Source organism: Panthera tigris, chromosome A2 (assembly GCF_018350195.1).
Source record: "Panthera tigris isolate Pti1 chromosome A2, P.tigris_Pti1_mat1.1, whole genome shotgun sequence".
Taxonomy (NCBI): domain Eukaryota; kingdom Metazoa; phylum Chordata; class Mammalia; order Carnivora; family Felidae; genus Panthera; species Panthera tigris.
This window is the reverse complement of record NC_056661.1, coordinates 100,901,496-100,923,407: the sequence shown is the minus strand read 5'-3', so window position 1 is coordinate 100,923,407 and position 21,912 is coordinate 100,901,496. Positions and strand designations below refer to the sequence as shown.

At 41.2% G+C, this 21,912-nt stretch overlaps 1 protein-coding gene across 25 annotated transcripts in view; it reads left to right on the top strand.

Annotated features, from left to right (window-relative positions):
• Window positions 1–5: 5 nt before the first annotated feature.
• ICA1 (islet cell autoantigen 1) overlaps window positions 6–21,912 on the top strand; it is a 148,892-nt gene continuing 126,985 nt past the window's right edge. For 6 of the 25 annotated variants that reach the window (XR_006211331.1, XM_042967042.1, XM_042967023.1 and 3 more), the window contains exons 1-2: window positions 8–151; window positions 21,382–21,416. Coding sequence is in view for 23 of the 25 variants with exons in the window: in XM_042967042.1 (XP_042822976.1) it covers window positions 21,400–21,416 (17 nt within the window). In the remaining 2 variants the exon portion in view is untranslated. Of the gene's footprint in view, window positions 152–419; window positions 506–2,360; window positions 2,414–2,472; window positions 2,553–8,048; window positions 8,133–21,316; window positions 21,417–21,912 lie in introns of those variants that run through there. The other 19 variants (XM_042967136.1, XM_042967018.1, XM_042967158.1 and 16 more) reach the window with 13 other exon arrangements.

Genomic DNA, 21,912 nt, shown 5'->3' with positions numbered 1-21,912 from the left:
GTGGAACACCTGCGGGAGAGCAGGGGTGGGGTCACCCAGAGCGGTAGAGCCGAGCGGGGGATACCCCAGGAGATGGGGGTCGAGGAAAGTCCCCAGGGAGGAGAGAGAGAGGGAGGTTCACCCCCCTCATCCCGGACCCGCCCCCCAAAAGGTGAGGCCTTCGCCCCCTCGCTCCTCCGGATGCCAGGGTCCTGCTGGGAGGGGTCGCCCTGCCAGGCGTCTCCCGAGGAGAAAGGAAGGGAGGGGAGGCGAGGCGGCGGCGCCCAGGGCGCCGGCGTTCGCTGGGAGGCGAGGCCGCCCGCTCCCCCCGGCCGCTGCGCTGCGCTGCGGCGCGCACGGGCTCCGCCGGCTGCTATTCCGGCTGGCGGCGACCGCCGCAGGAAGGGCCGGTTCCTGCGCTCCCCCCGCCCCTTCCCTCGCCTTCTGCTGACGCTGACGTCGGATGAGGGAGCTGGAGGGACGCTCCGACCGCGGCCAGGAGGCTCTCGGGGGCCGGGGCTCCGAGGTACCTGCCGTCCGGGGTCGGGGCGGGGGCGCGCCGGGCGGGCTGCAGGCTGCAGCGGGAGACGCCCGGCAGCCGCGGAGGTCGGGGCGCCAGCCTGGGGCCGCCAACTGTGCCCTCCGCGGGCGGCGGGTGACAGGCGGGTTGCCTCCTCCAGTCCCTGGTCCGCGTGTGGGAACCGCTACAGCCCCTACCCCTCCCCCGCCTCCTCCCTCGGGCCTGGGCAGGTCTGGAGGATGCGCGCGCCATGAGAGCGTGCGTCAATCCCGGGGGAGCGGGAGGGAAGCGTTCGGGGCGCGGGCCGCATCTCCTGCCCCAGCGCCCGCGGCACCCCCACCCACGCCAGCCCACTCCACCCACGCCGTGCCTCGCCTTCCCAGCAGCTGCGGCCCCGGGACCCCGAGGTCCCTTCTGGGCAGGGACTTGCGTCTGGGGCTGACTTGTTGACAAGTTCACCTGCCGCGGCGCCTGGTGTTTGCTTTGCTCTTCGCCCCATTGCCCATCTTTGGCGGAGGTGGCAGGGAGCAGATGGGTGCCTCTTTATAACCACTAGTGCCAGGAGGCCTGAGCTTGGTCTCCAGCGGGTGAGGTGCTCACCAGCCTTGGACCCGACTGGACCACGAGTCCCTAAGTGGGCCAGGTCCGTGCAAACCCTCGCGCGCCCGGTTTCCTTAGGTTGCTACTGGCTCCGCCTTTCCTGCCCTCGGGCTATTGCAGCTCCTGCTTCCTCTAGAAGCGAACATATCCTGTTATTATGTCTGCCTGTGCCCAGAGGCCCCTTCCCTTCCTTTTCCACTTTTTTTTTTTCTTGTTGTGTCCCCAAGTCCCCTCAGTTTCTCCTTGGGGGTCTTAAAAGTACTGTGTCCTTAGGCTGGGGAAAGACATTAACTGCCTGTTTAGAGAGATTTGCAATTTAGAAAGAGAATCAGGTTCTTTTCTGTTTAGATAGCATGACAAAATCAGCACTAGAAAAGGTGCTAGGTAGCAACCTTAGAAACAGATCTGGTAACTTCATAAAAATCATTAGGGCCTGGAAAATGTATCACCAGCTGGTTTGAGAATGATATTGCATGTAAGAAGAAAGGCACCGAAGGCATTGGCCATTAAGATCTTATAAATTATGACTCATTGCAAACATGTTCCTGTCCAAACATTTCAGTAGTCTCTCCAGAAAAATCTCAAATTGGTTTCTGTGGACCTTTGGTTTACATTTTCTGAGATCTGAACTGTTCCTGGGGTTTGGGAGTGAAATAAGAAATGCTTATAAACGAGATCAATGTTCCAGACTCAGTTTCTTAGCTTCTATTTAAATCACACACACCAGTCTAAAAATACTTTAAAGTGGGTTTCAAACCAGTTTGTTTTTAGGTTTCAGTCTTTATTTTTGAAACGTCATGTGTAGAGAATACAATAGGGGCAAAATCAGTTTATAATTCTTAATAGTTCAAATATCGCTGTCTGGTTTTAGATTACCGTGTATATAATTACAGGAGATGTGGCTTTTCAGTTGTATTATTTTGCATTATATAGGTAAACAGTTCTGTCATTAAAGATATGTGTTTGGAAAATGACAGTTACACAACCTGGGGTTTAAAAAACTGAGTGTGGATCCTCCCCCCATGGGTCATTAAATGGTAAAGGCACTGGACGGTAAATGCCTAGAGAGTTTAATTCATAGCTGTCTTTCCTCCATTTGCTACACTTGAGTATCTGATTTCTCTGAGCATCTTTATTGCTATGCATTTCTCTACATGTTAACCTTATGACAAATACAGAAGATTGTGTTATTCAAAAGAAAATCTTCAAGATTGCTGCACTTTCAATATATTTGACTAAACAGTCCTTTTTTTTTTTTCAGGTGCAAGCAGTTTTATCAGAGGCAGGGAAGTGTGGCAACCATGAAGTGACATGGTAGGGTCAACCTGAATTGGTGTGAGGTTCAGGGTTACAGAAGCCTCATATAAGAGAAGGTGCAAAAGTCGATAGGCCATAAGGATCAGAAAGAACTTTTCCTTGTTATTGGTTGAGTTCCACAGCTAGAAGCCTGAGGGTAGGTGGCAACGTTTAGGATTAGTGCACTGGTCACAAATGTCCTTTTTATTCCATCTGTATTATCAGATTTATGGGGACCATGGACAAAGATGCAATCTGCATGTTATTGTTCATAAGGTATTACAGATCACTAATTAATTAACCCTATCCCCATCCTCACCCCCTTCTGGAATCTGCCTTGGCAGAGCCTTGAACTCAAAGACTGATAGAGGAGAAAATGTTTTTTCCCACTTTTTCCCTAAGCTGTCACATTTTGTACCACAATCATACCTAGCTAGCATCACGGAGGATGTACAGAGGGCACATAGGCTTTGAATCCCAAAAGAGCAGGATTGGAAGCCCAGCTGCAACCCCCAACTAGCCATGTGACTTTGAGCAAGTAACTTATGCTCTCTATAGATGTCATCATTTCCTTATCTACAGAGCAAGAATATCGACCTTGTAGGGTTGTAGTCAGAATTAGAAATAATATATTTAAGTGCTTTGCACAGTAAATAGGACTCAAGTAATAGTGATTTATTCTTTTACATGCTAAACCTATGTGCTATCTGTGTCTGGAGAGGATGCTACTGCTCTTCTCCTGAGATAGGGAATGCGTTCCAATTTGGTTTTGAACAGTTCAAGTGTGTTCTGGCAATACTAAGAGCCTGGGCTTTCCGGAATACTCCCCGAGGCTGGGAGATTCAATCTGTGGTCCAGGAACAAAGCAAAGCTAATTTGTTCCAGTGGGAATAGATCTTCCAACCCCCTGCCACTCAAATGTGATCCATAGACCAGTAACATTGGCTTCCCCTGGGAGCTTGTTAGACATGTGGTATCTCAACCTGCCCTCCCCCCACCCCCCAGGCTCCCTGAATTCAAATCTGCATTTTAACAAGATCTCCAAGTGATTCATGTGTACATTAAAGCTTGAGAAGCATTGTCCTAACCTGGTATTTATCAAACTTTTGTGTCCGATAGGATCATTTGGGAACTTGTTAAATGTGGACTCCTCGCCTGGCTTCTCCCATCTGCTGTTAACACTTCATGTGGCTCTGATGCCACACCACTCTGAGAAACACTGCTCTAAACTCTTCATCCAGCGTATTGCTCTAAAATGGGCCTTCAGCCATTGTTTTAACAAAGCATTTTGGCAAACATGATCTTTTTTTATATTCAACCCCTTTGAACTAAGTAGGTATTATAATCCCTCTTTATCTGATAGAAACTGAAGACTACAGGCATGATTTACCTAGAGAATGCATATGGTAGAACTGTCTTGAACCTCTATAAACCCTAGTTAACCATGTTTTCACTACTACAACATCTAAATTGATACAGTAGATGTGTGTGTACGTATGTGTATAAGTAATTTCAAATACTAATGGATCTCTCCAGGACAGGGCTGTACATAACAGCATTTTATAATGCTTTTAAACAAAGCATTCCTTCTGTCTGACTGTATGGACAGTCATACAGGATAGGATAACTGATTTTGAGTTTCCTCCATAAAGTGAGGATGCTGTTGACCTGTCAGGATAATGCACAAAACATACAGCTCAGTGTCTGAGAAGTGGTAGTTCCTCAACTAATAGCAACTCCTTGTCCCAGTGTAAACCTAGTGAGACAGTGAGTTCATGAAGAGCTGAGAAAATGGCTTTGCTCATGATGAGAAGTCTTTTCTTGCTAGTGCAGATGGCCAAAGCAGGGAAGTGGGGTCACTACTCAACATTTGTTATGTGTATGCCATATGTTACACACTGTGCTAGTACTGGGAATCCCAAGTCAAGACCCAGACCCTGCCCTGCTCTGAAGGAGTTTACAGCCTAATAAGGGGGATAGAAGAGTCTGCTAATTACACTTAACCGTAAACAGGGAGGGGATGAAGCCCATGGCCAAGGCATCTTACCCAGATGATAGAGAGTGAGAGAACACACAAATATAAAAAACCTGAGAAATCCATGGAGGAGGTGACCCCTCAGTTAAACCTTAAAAAACCAATAGGAATTTGGCAGGTGAAAAAGGTTGAGAGTAGAGACAGAGAGCTCCCAACACAGTAAACAGGTTACAAAGAGAATACTGGCAAATAGTCCTCATGTCTGGAGCCCAGTGTACGTGTGTGTCCTTACTAGCTGAGTGACCTTGGGCAGTTTTGATCATCTGTGAGTTGACAGAATTAAATGAATTAATCAGGGTAAGCACAGGACTGGTTTCAGTTGTGTGCTGGATAGTTGTAGAGGTGGTGGAGGTATTAGAAAATAGAGAACTGAGAGTAAAATGTCATTAGAATTAGAGAAAATTGAAGAAGTCAATTTTAGAATGCATTTAACAGAAAACAAGTACAATTAAAAGAGGATGACCAAAAAGGATAACTGAGTGCAGTACCGTACTGTGGGGTCAGAAACAAGAAGTATGTGTGTCCAGGGATGAATCACTGAGCATGTACATAATGGTATGTTGTCAACCCTGAGAGTCTAGATTTGGGAGTGGAAAGGTCCTGTTGTTCTAGTGGTGAGAGTATTGTACAAGGAGGGACTACAGAGCCCTGCAGCGACTTCCAGCACACCCATTAAAATCCATTCCATTACTTGCCACCATCATGATCTCTCACACCCACTTCTCTGTTCCCAGGATAGGGCATGAATGTTACACCAACGTCTGAAACCTATTGGTACTTAGGAGAAATCTAGCCTTCTCTGCATGTTTCTAGAGAAGTGCATCCTAAGCCAGAGACCAAGGAGATAATTGTAATAAATGGTGCTTCCTCTTCTTTTTTAAAAAAATTTTTTAATGTTTGTTTATTTGTGAGAGAAAGAAAGACAAAGCATGAGTGGGGCAGGGGCAGAGAGAGAGGGAGACACAGAATCTGAAGCAGGCTCCAGGCTCTGAGTTGTCAGCACAGAGCCGGATGTGGGGCTCAAACTCACAGTCTGCGAGATCATGACCTGAGCTAAAGTTGGACGTTCAACCGACTGAGCCACCCAGGTGCCCCGGTGCTCCCTCTTCTTAGTGTTGAGAAGCCTGAAAGCCACTAGGAGTCCATCATCAAGGTTTTCTTGTGCACAAGAACCATGATGGTAATGGATTTAGGACTAACACAGCACCTAAGTCTGCAACCAAGAGACATTGTTTTTATAGAAATGGAGCCCATTATCTAGTCTCTTTCATCTAGGAATTGAATGGAATGGTTAAAAACAGGAGCTTAGAGTCAAAAGCAAACCTAAGTTTATCAGTTATTGACTTTGGGCAAATTGTTTTACTTTCTGAGTGTTTTTTCTCACTTGCAAAACGGGGTGGTATCCCCTCCATGGTGGCTGTGTCCACACATGAGATAATGGTGTTAAGCGTTTCACACATGTAAAGCACTCTGCGAATGGTAGCACATAATTGTTGCCCTTTGTTCAGCACATATTTTCTGAAGGCCTACTGTGTTTCAGGTACTGTGCTTTGTGTAAGAAGGTAAAGATGAACCCATTAGGGTCCCTGCCCTCAAGGGACTTGCATTGGAGTGCCCAAAATGCAGATGTAATGAGCTCAGTGCAGGAAAATGGGAGTGCGGGGTACCAGCAGCATGAGGCAGTTAAGGACTATAATCGAGGACAGGAGTGGGATGGCCCTGGGGGTGCAAGGGTGGGTATTCAGTTAGGAAAGCCTTCACTGAGGTAGTGACATTTGAGGACAGGCTTGAAGTACACTGTAAGTTGCCAGTTGGACAAAGGAGGGGAAGACATTTTGAGGGAAAGGAACCTTCATAAAGCCTCCAAGAAGCATAGTGTATTCAGGAAAGCTCTAGTATTCTGAAATGGTCTGAAGGAATAGTTCTGTGTGGAGTGTAGTAAAATTTTTGAATTTGGAGTGGGAAGGCAGCATGGTTAGATCTGCATGTTATAGTAGTAGTTCAGACCAGGGTATAAAAGATTGGAGTGGGCAGATTTAGGTATAGTGTTGCCTCTGAAGTCCTCGACTAAGTCCTGGCTGTCAACATAGAAAAGAGAAGACGCATTTAATAGCTTTTTAGGAAGGGGGCACCTGGGTGGCTCAGTCGGTTAAGCTCTGACTCTTGATTTCAGCTGAGGTCATGATCTCAGGGTTCATGAGGTTGAGCCCTGCTGTCAATGCAGAGCCTGCTTGGACTTCTCTCCCTGCCCCTCCCCTGCTCACTCACTCTCTAAACAAACAAACTTTTTTTTTAAATAGCTTTTTAGGAGGTAGATTGGAGAGAACTTGGAGACTGGCTGCAAAAGATGAGAGAGAAGTCACATTTCCAGCTTAGACCATTTAGTGGGATTTGTGCCGGTAATTAACATAGGGACCACAGGCCAAAAGAACAATTTGGAGATGCACATGGAGAGAGATAAGTTCAATTGTAGATGTGCTGAATCTGAAATGCCTGTGGGACATCCAGGTGAAGATTCCAATACAGAGAAGGGAATTTAAACACCTCTCTAGAGTACCAGATCCATATTTCCATCTCCCTACTGCGACATCTGGAGAGGTGTTTAATTTTGATGTCATTGACATATACAGCTGTTGGTTGAAGCCACAGAAGTGGATTAAATCACCCAGAGAGGCAGGTAAAGTGCGAAAGAAGACAACCAAGGTTGGAACCTTCCAGATCACTGATCTATGAGATGTGGATACAGAGAAAGAGGGGCTAACAAAGAAATTAGAAAAGATTCAAAAGTGCAGAGTGTTTGCTGAGAAATCAAGGAAGGAGAGCTTAGCTGAAGGTCAAGTGAGATGAGCATTTAAATTGGGTTCCTAGTGAAAAACTTTCTGTAGCATGATGGAGAAGGGAACCAGACTATGTGGGCTTAGAAGAACTCAGTGAAGAGAAGGAAGATATGGTAACTGGAGGAAGAGGTTGAAGAATATGAGCTAAGGGCAGAAAGGGAGGTTGATTAACTTGAAGGGAAGGGATAATAGATGGGCAGGTACAGCAAAGACGGCTAATTGTTGACTGTTGCTGGAGTGTCTCTGTATGGCCTCGTAGCATGGCATATCAGGGCTCCAAGAGGAATTCCTAGAGAGAGTACTCCAGCAAGCACTGTGAAAGCTGCAGAGTGAAGCTGTGTCATACACAATGTTCAGCTTCCACATTGCTTTCTGGAACACTCCAATCAACAATAGTAGCTAATTCTGCCTTCAGCTATCTGAGCAAGGTGAGAAAGGGCGGAGGGAGTGAGACCTGTTCCTTCCAGACAGAAAGAAGGAAACAGCAGTAGTTATAGTCATGATGCTGGATAGTTCCAAAGAAATGAGCAGTGGTGCAAGAAGAGTGGAGGCTATGAGAGGAGGTGCCTAGCGCAATGCCAAGAGCTGTGATTCCCTACAGTGAATGAGGAGGGAGACTGGTCATCACTCTAGGGAGTTTTCTTCCACCTGCTGCTCCTTGAAGGCCAGGATTTGTATCTTTGTATCTAATGCTCCCTCCTCATTGTTGACATAGGCAGCACAGGCATCATTGTGAAGTAGGTAAACTTTGCATTGGTGCCACACCACTCCCTCCTTTCTGCTTCCTGCTTCTCTTTTTTCTGCACTCCTGACTTGGACCTGTGCCCCTTTGACTACTTCCTGGTTATTCCACCTACACTACCAGGTATATGCTCATGGCCCTGTCTTTTCTGATCCTCATCAAAAACAAAAAACAGTTTTGTGCCTTATTCACTCTGGGTGTTGCTGCTATTTAATCCTGTAAGTTTCCTCCCTAAGAAACTAGAGAGAATCTGGAAAAGAGATCTTTGACTAGTTCTCACCATCAGCTAGATGACCCAGTATAGGCAAGGGGGGCTCTGTTGGTTGTGACATGTGAAAATACAGAACTTCTTTTCTGTCTGCTTCTCTTTGCTCCTGACTTTTATTTTAAGGTCCCATTGCTTCTCCCCCCTCCCCTACCTGGGCTGCCTTCATCCCTTGCTCTGAAGCCAGCCCAAACCCAAACATGAGTTAGCAGCTGCAACCTTACTAAGACAAGTCCTTAAATACACGCCATTTCCAGAGAAAGGAGCTGTGGTAGTCTGTTTACAGGACCTGTGCATAGCATAGACATTTTTAAACTACTTGCTGGTGTGTGCGTATTTCGGTAATTTAAGACTAACAAAAAAGGTTTACTTTGTGGAATTTGGAAATTTTGTTCAGCCCTGAGCCTTAGTTCTTTCCCCCTGCGAAAACAGGAAATTATGCTAAATGATCTATAAATTCTTCCTAGCTTTCAGTGATCCTGTGAAAACATAAGAAATTATTTGATCATCTCTATGCTGTACTTCACCTTATAAATTTAATGTTAAATAATGAGCTTTGTAAACATTTATGTCTCCCTAATTACTCCAGTTGCTGACATTATGCCTGTGTGTAATTTCGTAGAGTTGTGGTCACTACATTCACATACTTCCATCATGCCTGTAATATTATTAACCATTCATATGTTTCTATATATTTGTATATGAATTATATATAATGTATTCCATTTGTAAATATGTATATACACTTTATATTTGTAGGTATATATTTATGTGGCATATGTATATATATACACGTAGAGAGAGAGAGACTATCTTTTCATTTTTGAATTTTTTTTGATGGTCTTATAGTAATTTATCTACTTTTTATTTCCATGAATCTGATTTGAAACTCTTAGTATATTTTATACATAGATTTGGACCTTTTTAAAGCAATTTATTATGAAAATGTGGATGCAGTCACTATGTAGGTCATTTAAAAAGACTGTATAAACGTGTGTCTGTATACACACATCTACAGTCTTTGTATATATACATATATATTTAAATATATGAAATTTTATTTTTGTAATGACATTTCTGACAATAATTATCAGAGCTTCTAGGGAGAAAGAACTATTTAAAGGTATTTGTATCTGTACAGAGTGTTGGTGACTTGAATTATGAAATTAATTTCTAACTCTTTGCTAATTTGCTCAATGTCTTAGACCAAGGATGTATGCGAAAATATAATAGCAGCCACATATGCAATTTAAAAAGTACTAGTTGACACGTTTAAAAAACTAAAAGGGAACAGGTGAAATTAGACAATATATTTTATTTTATTTATTTTTTGATTTTTTTAATATGAAATTTATTGTCAAATTGGTTTCCATGCAACACCCAGTGCTTATCCCAACAGGTGCCCTCCTCAATGCCCATCACCCACTTTCCCCTCCCTCCCACCCCCCATCAACCCTCAGTTTATTCTCAGTTTTTAAGAGTCTCTTATGGTTTGGCTCTCTCCCTCTCTAACTTTTTTTTTCCCTTCCCCTCCCCCATAGTCTTCTGTTAAGTTTCTCAGGATCCACATAAGAGTGAAAACATACGGTATCTGTCTTTCTCTGTATGACTTATTTCACTTAGCATGACACTCTCCAGTTCCATCCATGTTGCTACAAAAGGCCACATTTCATTCTTTCTCATTCCCAAGTAGTATTCCATTGTATATATAAACCACAACTTCTTTATCCATTCATCAGTTGATGGACATTTAGGCTCTTTCCATAATTTGGCTAAATATATTTTATTTAACCCAATATATTCAAAATATCATTTTAACATAAAATACAAAAATACACATATAACATATAAAATATAATTAAATATCAAATAGAATGTATAAGTAGGTATTTACATATAATGTTTTGATACAGCTTTTATCAAAAATATGAATATATACAAATGTGTTGATATAAAATATATATACTTTATATAAATATTAAATATAAATAAAATGTAGATTTATCAGTGAGCCATTTTACCATTTGGGGGGATATACTAAGTCTTCAAAATCCAGTGTAGACTAAAAGCATACCTATATTCAGACTAGCCATCTTTCAAGTGTCAATATCCATATGTGGCTAGCGGCTACTGTATTTGGACAACACAATGTTAAAAGATACACTTATTTCAGATAATTCTTCTATAAAATTTTTTTAAATTGTTAAGAGTTTTCCAATTGTAAAATGCAGTTTTAAACTACAATTTAAGGAAAACATGTATTACTATCATTTAATAATATTCTGTGCTGGCAGTTGAAGAGTATACAGTATTTCTTTGTAGAAGGTGATTGCGAACTTTATCTGACTCTGGTGTTCCTTCCTATTTCACCTTTTGAAGTTAAGGTTTTAGAGAAAAAACTACCATAAGTACTAGAGATTAAAATCTGTATGCTAAATTTGAATTGACCTTTGAAAGTTATGTAAACCAACCTAAATAAAATCAAAGGTGAGTACAGTTTATAAGCAAGGGTTTTCAAAAATCTTTTCTTTAGCAAAGACAACCTAGTTTTTCTTTTCCTGTCTCTATTCTTTTAATCCATTTTATATTATTTGTTCTTGTGGATTTCTTTAAGGTTTGTTGTTTTCAAATGCCAGCTTCTTTGTTATTTCTGCCATGTTTTTTTGTTGTAGCAGAAAATTCACCATTGATTGTCCTTTGCAAGCTGTTCTTTAAATAAGAGATGAGCAAAATCTAACTCATGCCCCTTCTGAGCTGTTTGAGGTTTTTTTTCTTATTTTTTTTAATGTTTATTATTTTTGAGAGAGACAGAGACAGAGAGCAGGGAAGGGGCAGAGAGAGACACACAGAATCCGAAGCAGGCTCCAGGCTCTGAGCTGTCAGTGCAGAGCCTGACACAAGGCTTGAACCCACGAACCCTGAGATCATGACCTGAGCTTAAGTTAGATGCTTAACTGACTGAATCACCCAGTCACCCCAATGAGCCATTTGAGTTTTGCGGTTTGTTTGTTTTGTGGGAACATAACATTTTAAACTAACATTAATGGTGAAGATGATGGTCTTTTAGAGAATATCTTGACTTGTTCTTTTTTTAGTTTCTTAGAATATGAAATGCTGTGTTGGATATTTTCCTTTGAGAAATATCTCTTGGGAAAGAGGGAGAAGCTGAGGAGAGCACCAGGTTGCTAATAAGAGATTAGTGTTTCAATTCCAGCTTTCCTTCTTGAGAACTTCCCCATTTTTAGAACCTCAATTAGCTCATTTTTAAAAAGGAAGATGTGTTCATTATCTTGAAGCTTTCTCTTAGATATAAATGTCTTTAAACTTAATTAAAGTCAGCTTTATAGTTTTTGTGACTGAGGACATCCGACATGTCAGCTAGCCTGGTCTACTGTTCCACAGACAAGCAAAGTGAGGTAAGATAGGTGAAGTGACTTGAAGAAGGCACACATGTGCAGCATGATCATGGGTTTAGTGGCTTTTACTTTGTATTGGGAGACAAATATTTTGACATTAAAAAATTTACTTTAGGAATGTGGTTTTAATAGGTTTAGGGAAGCATTAAGCTTAACTAATGCCTGTATGTAGTATCTGAGCTATATCAATGTGGATTCAATGATCATTTAAAAACATCCTAAGACTCCAATTCACTAACAGAAAATGCAGATTTTAACAATGATTTGCACGTGTAGGGCTTAAATAAAAACTCACTCATCTTTTAGCTGCCTTGAAAAAGGTTAAGAATTCTATTTTCCTCTCATAAGGTTTGCTGACTCACAAAATTGAAGCATGATTGTGTTTTACTTTTACTTGCAAATTTGTGAAGTGTCAGAAATCACTTGCAGGAGACACAAAACTCAACTAAAAACAGAATCCCATTTAAAGTTACATAGAATGCTCAAGTAATCATAACTATCAAAATATGCACAGAAAAGCTATGTGATATCTGAGAGATAGGAAAAACACCTGTAAATGCTACTCAAAATCACATCACTTTATTAATATATATTTTTATTAAGTAAACTTTGCACCCAGCATGGGGCTCGAAATCATAACCCTCAGATCAAGAGTCACATGCTCTACCAACTGAGCCATCCAGGCCCCAAAATGATGTTACTTTAATTAATATTCAGCTTTTGAAAGCATGGAAGGCTACTTCAACTTCCCACCCTCTGTAGGAATCTTTCAAACTATGTGTGAGTGTGATTGAATCAGTATGTGTTTTAAAAATAATATAGTTAATTACGTATGGAGGAATCATTTTTCTGTTTTTACTGAAACTGTTTTAGCATTTATACTTAAAACATACCCTTCCTTCTCTTTGTAGAAAATTATAAAAATCATTGACATAAAAAAAAGTGACCAGAAATAATCCTCCGGGGAAAAAAAAGGTGAAAAATGACTTGGAGCAACAGAAATGTACAAACATTAAGTTATTTTTTAACTCAGTCCCTAGAACCTCTGACATATTTATATTGTTTTCATTAGGCAAGCCATCAGGAGCCCTCATTGAAGCCTTGGCTCTGAAGCTCCTTGGCTTTGTTTTCTCAGGCCCATTAGTCACCTCCCTGGATCACAGGTCCCCATGTTACTTCATTTAGTTTTTAATTCTTTGATTTTCCATTTGTTTTAATTTTTATTATTGAAGTGTAATTGCTACATAGCGTTACTATTTTCAGGTGTGTAACACAGTGATTCGACAATTCTATATGGTGTGCAAGAAAGGGGCTTCATTTGATTGTTTCTCAACTCCCTCTAGGCTCTAAATTATATGACGTGCATTAATTCTGAGACTGCACCAGAGAAATAAACCAAAGACAAAGCAAGATATTGAAAACTAGTAATATTTCTAGATGAAAATAATCTCTGAAATAATGGAAAGATGGAATTGTCAGAAAATTACAGATTGTATAGTTGGAAGCTAAATTCAAGAGGCATTCCACAGGCTTCCAGCATTTGTTATGGATAGTAAGGATGACCTCTCAAGTGAAGGCAGGACATAGAAGGTGCTCACTCGATGTGAATTAAACCACAGTGAGTGTCTACCCTCCAGTGGCTATAGAATATATCTAGATGCTGAAGGGACAGAAGGTGGCCTCAGAGATTGGTCCCTATGTCTCCTCAGCCATGTCTCATCTTTAAGTTTTAGGAATGCACAACTACTTATGGTTGCATGCACACACCACGCAGTTCTGCTGTGCAGGAATTTGGTCATTGTTTTCCCTCTGTCTGGAATAATTACCACCACCTACCCACCACCCACTCCTGCTGCCCCCACTCTTACCCTTCATCTGGCCAGCCTCTACTGATTGTTAGAAACTCAGCCCAGAGGCCACCTTAGAAGCCAGGTCTGGTTCCTCTTCCCTTTTTTTCACCTAACCCTGGACACTTCCTCTGTCATGACACTCATTCTACATCACAGTAACACCTGGCGTTCCCTGACTTCAGGTTCTCCTTTTTGGTTATACACAAATAGCCCCTAAAGTCTGTAGCATGTAGTGATGTGTTTTTACTGAGGTTTAATTTTAATGTTTATTTACTTTTGAGAGAGAGACAGAGCATAAGCGGGGAGAGGGACAGAAAGAGAGGGAGACACAGAATCTGAAACAGGCTCCAGGCTCCCAGCACAGAGCCTGACATGGGGCTCAGACTCACAAACTGCGAGATCATGACCTGAGCCGAAGTCAAGACACTTACCGACTGAGCCACTCAGGTACCCCGAACTGAAGATTTATTTTAAATAATTATTCTTTATTTCATCAAATATAAGAGACCATTGCTCATGAGACCTTTTACCATTTTATGTTCTGTGAAGAAAAAAAAAGTGACTGGCAGACCGTTGACAAGGTATCAATTGTAGGACGTATCCTAGCTTCGGGAATGTTGGGATGTGAACAGATTTGCACTTGTTCAGTGATGTGTGGTGCCATGAAGCTGGTGTTTGGGAATGCGTGATTTTACTCTAGGATGCAAATGTACCACTTTGCACCCACATCACTTGAAAAGTGTGTTTCTTATGGGGGAAAAATGGCCCACTTCCCAAAGAAAGCGAAATGCTGGTGTGCACAGCAGTACTGAGGAGCTCTCAGTGATGATTTTTAGTTGGAAAATAGGAATTTTGAATAAGTTGGGAAAAGACAAATTTGGCAGTGACTCAGATCTACAATTCAAGAGAATCCACCATATGCTCAGTACAGATACAGGGAAAAGGGATTCTGGACTCAGTTTCAACTAGTGCTCCATCTAAAAGAAAAACTACTCACTGATGGAAGAGAAAAATCTGCTAAAGTTGGAAAGGTAATTTGAGACTTCAAACTGCACAAGATACACAACACACTTAGAAAATGTGATTCAAGAGAAAGCTTATTGTAATATTTTTCCAAAGTACTGATACAGTGAAATGTAACTACTATCTTACCTTTACTCTGTTAAGTGTTGGCTGAAGAGTTTTAAATTCTTTGCATAACTCAAATGTAATTGGAGGTGCCATCAGCTAACTCCATAAGCTCATAGAAAAGGATTCTGGGCCAGAACAAATGTTCACTGTGGCTGAAGCCAGCCTATGTGGAATGAAAATACTTCCCCATGTTAGATTTCCAAGGAGGAGGCTCTAGTAGAAGGGTTTAAGGCATCTGAGGACAAACCAACTCCTCTTCTTTGCAACAATGCATCAAACTTTGTTTAACACAGGCTTGCTTTAGCATTCTGAGAACCATGGAGTATTTGGAAAAAACTTTGTCTTAGGTATTGGCCATCTATTGTGTTCCAAATGGCTTTTCAATGGCTGTAGGAAATAAAACGCAAGTTGTAGCCTGTATGCATGGGTGACTAAAACTGAAGACACCACAGCAACATGTAAGAAAAGCATAGAGGAAAAATAAGCAGAATCATTGCCTAGAGCTCCGGTACAAACACTGAATGAAGTATCCCTCATCCCCGTTCCCCCAATTCTTCCCACAAGGCAGAATGGCCTCTCAGCCACATGGGTGTGGCTGAGAACAGCTGTGGTCTTACTGCCTGGCATGAGGTAAACTACTTCAAGGTGCAGCCTGGTTAAGTCTAGGAGGGTTAGGTTGGCAGGCTTTGTGTCACCTGAGAAGGCACTGACCTCAGCAGCACTTCCGCCTTTGAACAGACATCTTTCCCCTTTAGTACAAAGAGGCCACTCCTCACTAACCCATCCCCATACCATCTGGGTTGTTACATCAAAATTAGGAACTTACTGTCTTTTTAAGTAAGCTGAACGGCCAATGGGGGGCTTGAACCCATAACCCCCAGATCAAGAATCACATGCTCTACCCACTTAGCCAGCCAGGAACCCCAGGAATTTGCCTTTTATTGATCTGTTAACTCTTGGGTCCTTACTTCTTTGAGAAAGTCTTAATTCTTATTGACTCATCTGCTTTGTCCTTCCTTGGGGATAGAGTTTAGTGAAACACAAACATTCATATGGTCATATCCTGTGAATTTAACAGTGTCTGTGCTTTTTTCTTTTCATGGCACTCGTGTCATGGAAAGTCGATAAACAGCTTGATGCTTCCTTTTCTTTGCTTATCTCCCAAAGCAGTATGGCCACAAGCAGAACTTTGGGAAATCTTCTCTGTGCCATTCATTTAAAAAAACATTTTTAAAAAATGTTTATTTTTTAGAGACAGAGCACGAGCAGGGGAGGGACAGAGAGAGAGGGAGACACAGAATCCAGAACAGGCTCCAGGCTCTGAGCACAGAACCCAATGTGGGGCTCAAACTCATAAACTGAACCATGAGATCATGACCTGAGCTGAAGTCAGACACTCAACTGACTGAGCCACCCAGGTGCCCTATTCTCTCTGCCATTCAAATGCTGGAGACATGATACCATTCATTATGGACTTCTTTCATAAGTGTCTCATGGCAGAAGTGGAGATACAGCCTCCTTTGCAGAATCATGAATTGTAGTATTAGCTAATTTTAGACTTTATAGTGTTTAATAGGGAAAACGATTTTTTAACAGCAGATTTTACAAATTTGGGGGTTCACAAAGATCTTTTTATATGTCCTTTGCAAATTTCAAGAGTCTCCTGGATCTGGACATTATGTTTATAAGTCTATCTTAATGGCTCAACCTACATTGTCCAGTACTGTACTAATAACCACATGTGGCCATTGAGCACTTAATATGGCAAGTCTCAATTGAGATGTACTGTAAGTGTAAAATACACACCAGATTTCAGATGGTACAAAAACACAGATGCAAAATATATCAGTAAATTACTTATTGATTATATGTTGAAATAATATTTTAGATATATTGAGTTGAATAAAATATATTATTTAAAACTTTTTTACTGTTTCTTTTTACTTTTTTTAAATTTTTAATGTTTATTTATATTTGAGAGACAGAGTATGAGCAGGGGAGGGGCAGAGAGAGACACACAGAATCTGAAGCAGGCTCCAAGCTCTGAGCTGTCAGCACAGAGCCCAACGTGGGGCTTGAACTCACAAACTGCGAGATCATGACCTGAGCCGAAGTCAGACGCTTAACCCACTGAGCCATCCAGGCACCCCTGTTTCTTTTTACTTTTTAACATGGCTATTCAATCATTTAAAATTACATATGTAGCTTATAGTGTATTTCTACTGGACAGAGCTGATCTAGACTGTAGGTTCCTTGAGGCTAGGACAGTGCCTGGTGCATATAATTAGATGTGTGGTGCATGTTAGATAAACCAAACTGTTGAACTGAAATGAAGGAATGGATGAGAATTATAATGATTTTTTAAAGTAGTGATTTTGACGCTGTGAATTTAGAAAGTGGTAGGGCAAGATGAGGTGAATTTTGTGCGGAAATCTTAAAATGTGTGTTAATTGTCCCTGGTGTATGGGGCTGGAGATGGGAGTCCTGACTACAGCTGCCTTCTCATGAGACATTTAGATATGCCCTGTAGAGTTGATCTGATTTTCCCACCCATGATTTCTTTGCTGTAATACTATATTATAATTCAGGTTAAGATCCATTTCCAGAAAGGGCTTTTCCTGTATGCCATTTAGCTGTGGTATTCAGACTTAATGTGCTTCATAATCACTTGCAAAGCCTGTTACAAATGCAGATTCCCAGACTGCCCAGAGATTTTGGATCATTAGGTAACGGAATGAGGCCTAGGAATCTGCCTGTTAACACCCCAGAAGATTCCAGTGTACGTGGCCTATAAACAGTACCTTGAGGAACACTGGCATCATAATCCAGAAATAGCTTAAAAGTCCAAGTAGAAGGGGCAGTGTGCTCAGTGATTTTTTTTAAAGTTTTTATTTTTAAGTAATCTCCACACCTAACATGGAGTTCAAAGTTACAACAGGAGATCAAAAGTTGCGTGCTCCACCGACTGAGCCAGCCAGGCATCCCTTTTGCTCAGTGATTTTTATTATCTATTATTACATGACAAAGGAATTAAATTGTTAAATACTTTAATAATCGAAAATGAAAACGTTTTAGCAAAGGAAACAACAGTGAAAAGGCAACCTACCGAATAGGAGAAAGTATTTGCAAACTGTAAAGGGTTAATATTAAGAATATATAGGGGCGCCTGGGTGGCTCAGTCGGTTAAGCGTCCGACTTCGGCTCGGGTCATGATCTCGCGGTCCATGAGTTCGAGCCCCGCGTCGGGCTCTGTGCTGACAGCTCAGAGCCTGGAGCCTGTTTCAGATTCTGTGTCTCCCTCTCTCTCTGACCCTCCCCCGTTCATGCTCTGTCTCTCTCTGTCTCAAAAATAAATAAACGTTAAAAAAAAAATTAAAAAAAAATATATAAAGGACTCCTACAATGCAATAACATAATTGTCCAATTGAAAAACTGGCAAAGGACTTGAATAGACATTTGTCTAAAGAAGATATGCAAATGGATAGTAAGCATTGAAAAGAGGCTCAACATCACTAGTGATCAGGGAAATGTAAATCAAAATCACAGTGAGATACCACCTCACATCCATTAGGGTGACTCCTACCACAAGAAAGAAAGAAAGAAAGAAAGCAAGAAAGAAAGAAAGCAAGAAAGAAAGCAAGAAAGAAAGAAAGAAAGAAGGAAGGAAGGAAAGAAAGGAAGGAAGGAAGGAAGGAAGGAAGGAAGGAAGGAAGGAAGGAAGGAAGAAAAAGAAAGAAAAGGTAAACAACAGGTGTTGGGGAGGATATGGAGAAACTGAAAACCTTGGAGTACTGTTGGTAGGATTTTACAATGGTGCAGTCACTGTGGAAAAAAGTATGGAGGTTCCTCAAAAATCAAAAATAGAACTACAATATGAGGGGTGCCTGGGTGGATCAGTCAGTTAAGTGTCTGACTTCGCCTCAGGTCATGATCACGCGGTTTGTGAGTTGGAGCCCCACATCAGGCTCTCAGCTCTCAGCACAGAGCCCTGCATCAGGCTGTCTACTGTTGGCACAGAGCCTGCTCAGATCCTCTGTCCCCCTGTCTCTCTGCCCCTCCCCCTCTCTTGTGCATGTGTGCAAAAGCTTTCTGTCAAAAATAAAACATTAAAAAAAAAAAAAAAAGAACTACCATACGATCTATCAGTCCCATTTCTGGATATGTATATATAAAAAACCTGGATATTTGGACACCCTTGTTCATTGCAGTATTATTCATAGCCAAAATCTGAAAGCAACCTAAATGTCCATCAGTGGATGGATGGGTAAAGAAATAAGCTTTGTACATACAATGGAATATTATTCCACCTTTAAAAAGAAGGAAAACCTGTCATAGGTTACAACATGGATGAACCTTGACACCCTTATGCTAAGTAAAATAAACCAGTCACAAAAATGACATACTGCATGATTTCACTTATATGATGTGTCTAAGATAGTGAAACTCATAGAAACAGGAAGAATGGTGGTTGCCAGTGTTGGGGGGGCAGTGGAGGAAATGAGGAATGGTTCAATGGGTATAGAGTTTCAGTCATGCAAGATGAAAAAGTTCTGGAGATCTGTTATATAACAATATACATATAGTTAACAATACTGTAATGCACATTAAAAAATTGTTAAGAGGATAAATTTTGTTTTTTACCACAAAAATAATTAAGTGTTAATTAAAAATGAAAAAGTATCAACTGTCCTAATAGTTCATTGTGAAATTGGACTCAAGGAAAGACTATAATTTTGTTTCCTTGAACAGTACCTTTTCATGAGAAATTTTGTTGGAAGCTTGAAGCTAAATAAAGTAAATGCATACTTGCAGGGAAGCTGTGTGGGTGTTAAGACTAGAAGTGAGTGGCCTTTCCATGATTTACTGAGTAGAGAGCAAAGCTTACTCATCATGAATGTCATTCCCAAAGCATCTTGTCCAAAAACTTGGATGCCCTCCAGGAGGAAAAGACATGCTGATTATTGGATGCTGTCATTTCAGAGGCATCCAGACACTCCAGCAAAATATCTTCCTTCCTCTCTCCTGTCCCTACACCTGAGGCCTGGAATTTTAACACTTTCATTTTGGTTTCCTTAAAACATTAAAAAAAATTAATCATTGAGGGGCATTGATTGCCAGGACCCTTTCTGATGCAGAGGGAGAACAGGTGGGTTGATTTTGTGGAGTAGCCAGAAGCACTCCTGTGCTGAGCATTCACTCTGGCAGCCAGCATTCTGTGTCTGGACAGAGGCCATTCCTTTAGGTAACAATCTCTCCAGTCTTTCCAGAAACTGGTAGGCAAATGTGGTTGGGTTGGGTTGGTTTGCTCTGCCCCTGAGGATGGCCATTTTCCTGAGTAGGGCAAAGAAAGTGGGGGACAAAAACTAGAGTTACTTCCATATTTACTAATGAGATGAAAATACAATGTTAGGACAGTAAGAACTAAAATAGTCACATTTTCCTCCTTTCTACCCTTTCTTGGTATCTAATGTTAGCCTTTTGTGGGTTTGTGTGTGTGTGTGTGTGTGTGTGTGTGTGTGTTGTTGTTGTTGTTGTTGTTGTTGTTGTTTTGTTTTCAATGTGTTGGCTCATTTTTTGGAAACATTGATTATGAAATATTTTGTTTTCTTTCCTGGCTACCTAAGGACTCTATTTCAAATGAAAATTAAAGATAAAAAATTGAGAGCTATTTCCCAGGGCATGGGAGAGAGATCAGGCAAAGAATTACCTGTGGCTAGGCCAATACCCTCATACACTGGAGGGGTTGTGATTAATTCCCCAATTTCCTTCATCTTCCCTGTGATGGGGAACCCTGGCAAGTTCAGGACCCTATGCCAGAGCCCACATACCAAGGGCTACTTAGGCTAAGGGTCAGTCCCTGGGAGGGGACAGAGTCAGGCAGCAGCATAGCCAAAGGCCAACCACAAGATCAAGTCTTAAGCACCAAGGACCTACTTTTCTTCTTTCCTGTGACCCAGAACAGATTAAGAAGCACCAGGGAGTCTGGACCCTCACAACTCTCCCCACCAAACTCTACAGTTAACACATGATCCTTTGTATTTTCTGCCTTCCAATTCTCTTGGGTAGATGGGTGGGTGGGTGGGGTTTCCTGGTTTGGGGTTTCTCGTGCTAATCTTCTCTTTATTGTCCCAATTTTGGTGTATATGCTGCCAAAGTGAGCACATTTATGAAATATTTCTAATCTGTAAAGAGACACATAGATGCAATCTACTCACCATCAGTCTTAACAAAGAGAACACTATGAGTACAGTTGAAGTTCCTATGTACCCCTCTTGAATAATATCCCCCACCCACTTCTGCAGTGCTAAATGCCATCTGGAATTTAGTGTTTATCATTAGCCATTTTTTGTACCTTTACTATATAATATTTGTATACTTCAGTTATTTTGTATTTTGTGGTCTCATATTTTATATAGTCGCTTGCAACCTGCTTTTCTCATGCAATCTGCCTGTTTGCTTCCTATACTTCATCTGGGATATTTCTTCCAGCGGTAAACTATTCTCAACACCAGTGTACAATGTTACTGAGTAATAGTGTTTGGCCCCTAAAATACAATTATAAATGGTTTAGGATTGGAAGATTTTATGTGTGTCAGATTAACATATAATTATAGTGTTAACTGTTAAACATTTGTTTTATTTCAGGTTATAATATAACTTATCCTCTCATGCTTTTTCCCTGCCCCTTCTCCCCAAATCATCAACAGTAGAAAAAAGAAGAAGAAAACATGTCAGGACACAAATGGTAAGTAATTTGTTGTCTTTTCTGAATTGGGAGAGACTAATGAAAGAAGAAAGCACATTGTATATGCTCAGTAAATCTGTGTTGCATAGAAAAATCATGATTTAGGGGCGCCTGGGTGGCTCAGTTGGTTGAGCATCTGACTCTTGATTTGGGCTCAGGTCAGGATTCCACGGTTGTGGGATCAAGCCCTAAATCAGGCTCCACACTGAGCATGGAGCCTACTTAAGATTCTCTCTCTCTCCCTCTGCCCTTCTCCCCTGCTCTCTCTCAAAGAACAAAAACTAAAAAAATATAAGTAAATAGGTAGATAGAAAGGAATCTGTATAAAAAGAAAAAGAAAAAGAAAGAAAAAGAAAAAGAAAAATCAAGAATCACATTAGCAGTAAATAATGTTAGCCGCTATCCAATATGGAGTTTAGTCAAGTTTCAATATCTTTTCTAAATAAATATGGAAACCAAATAACTAAAAATATTATAAGTTCTTATGTAATGTATA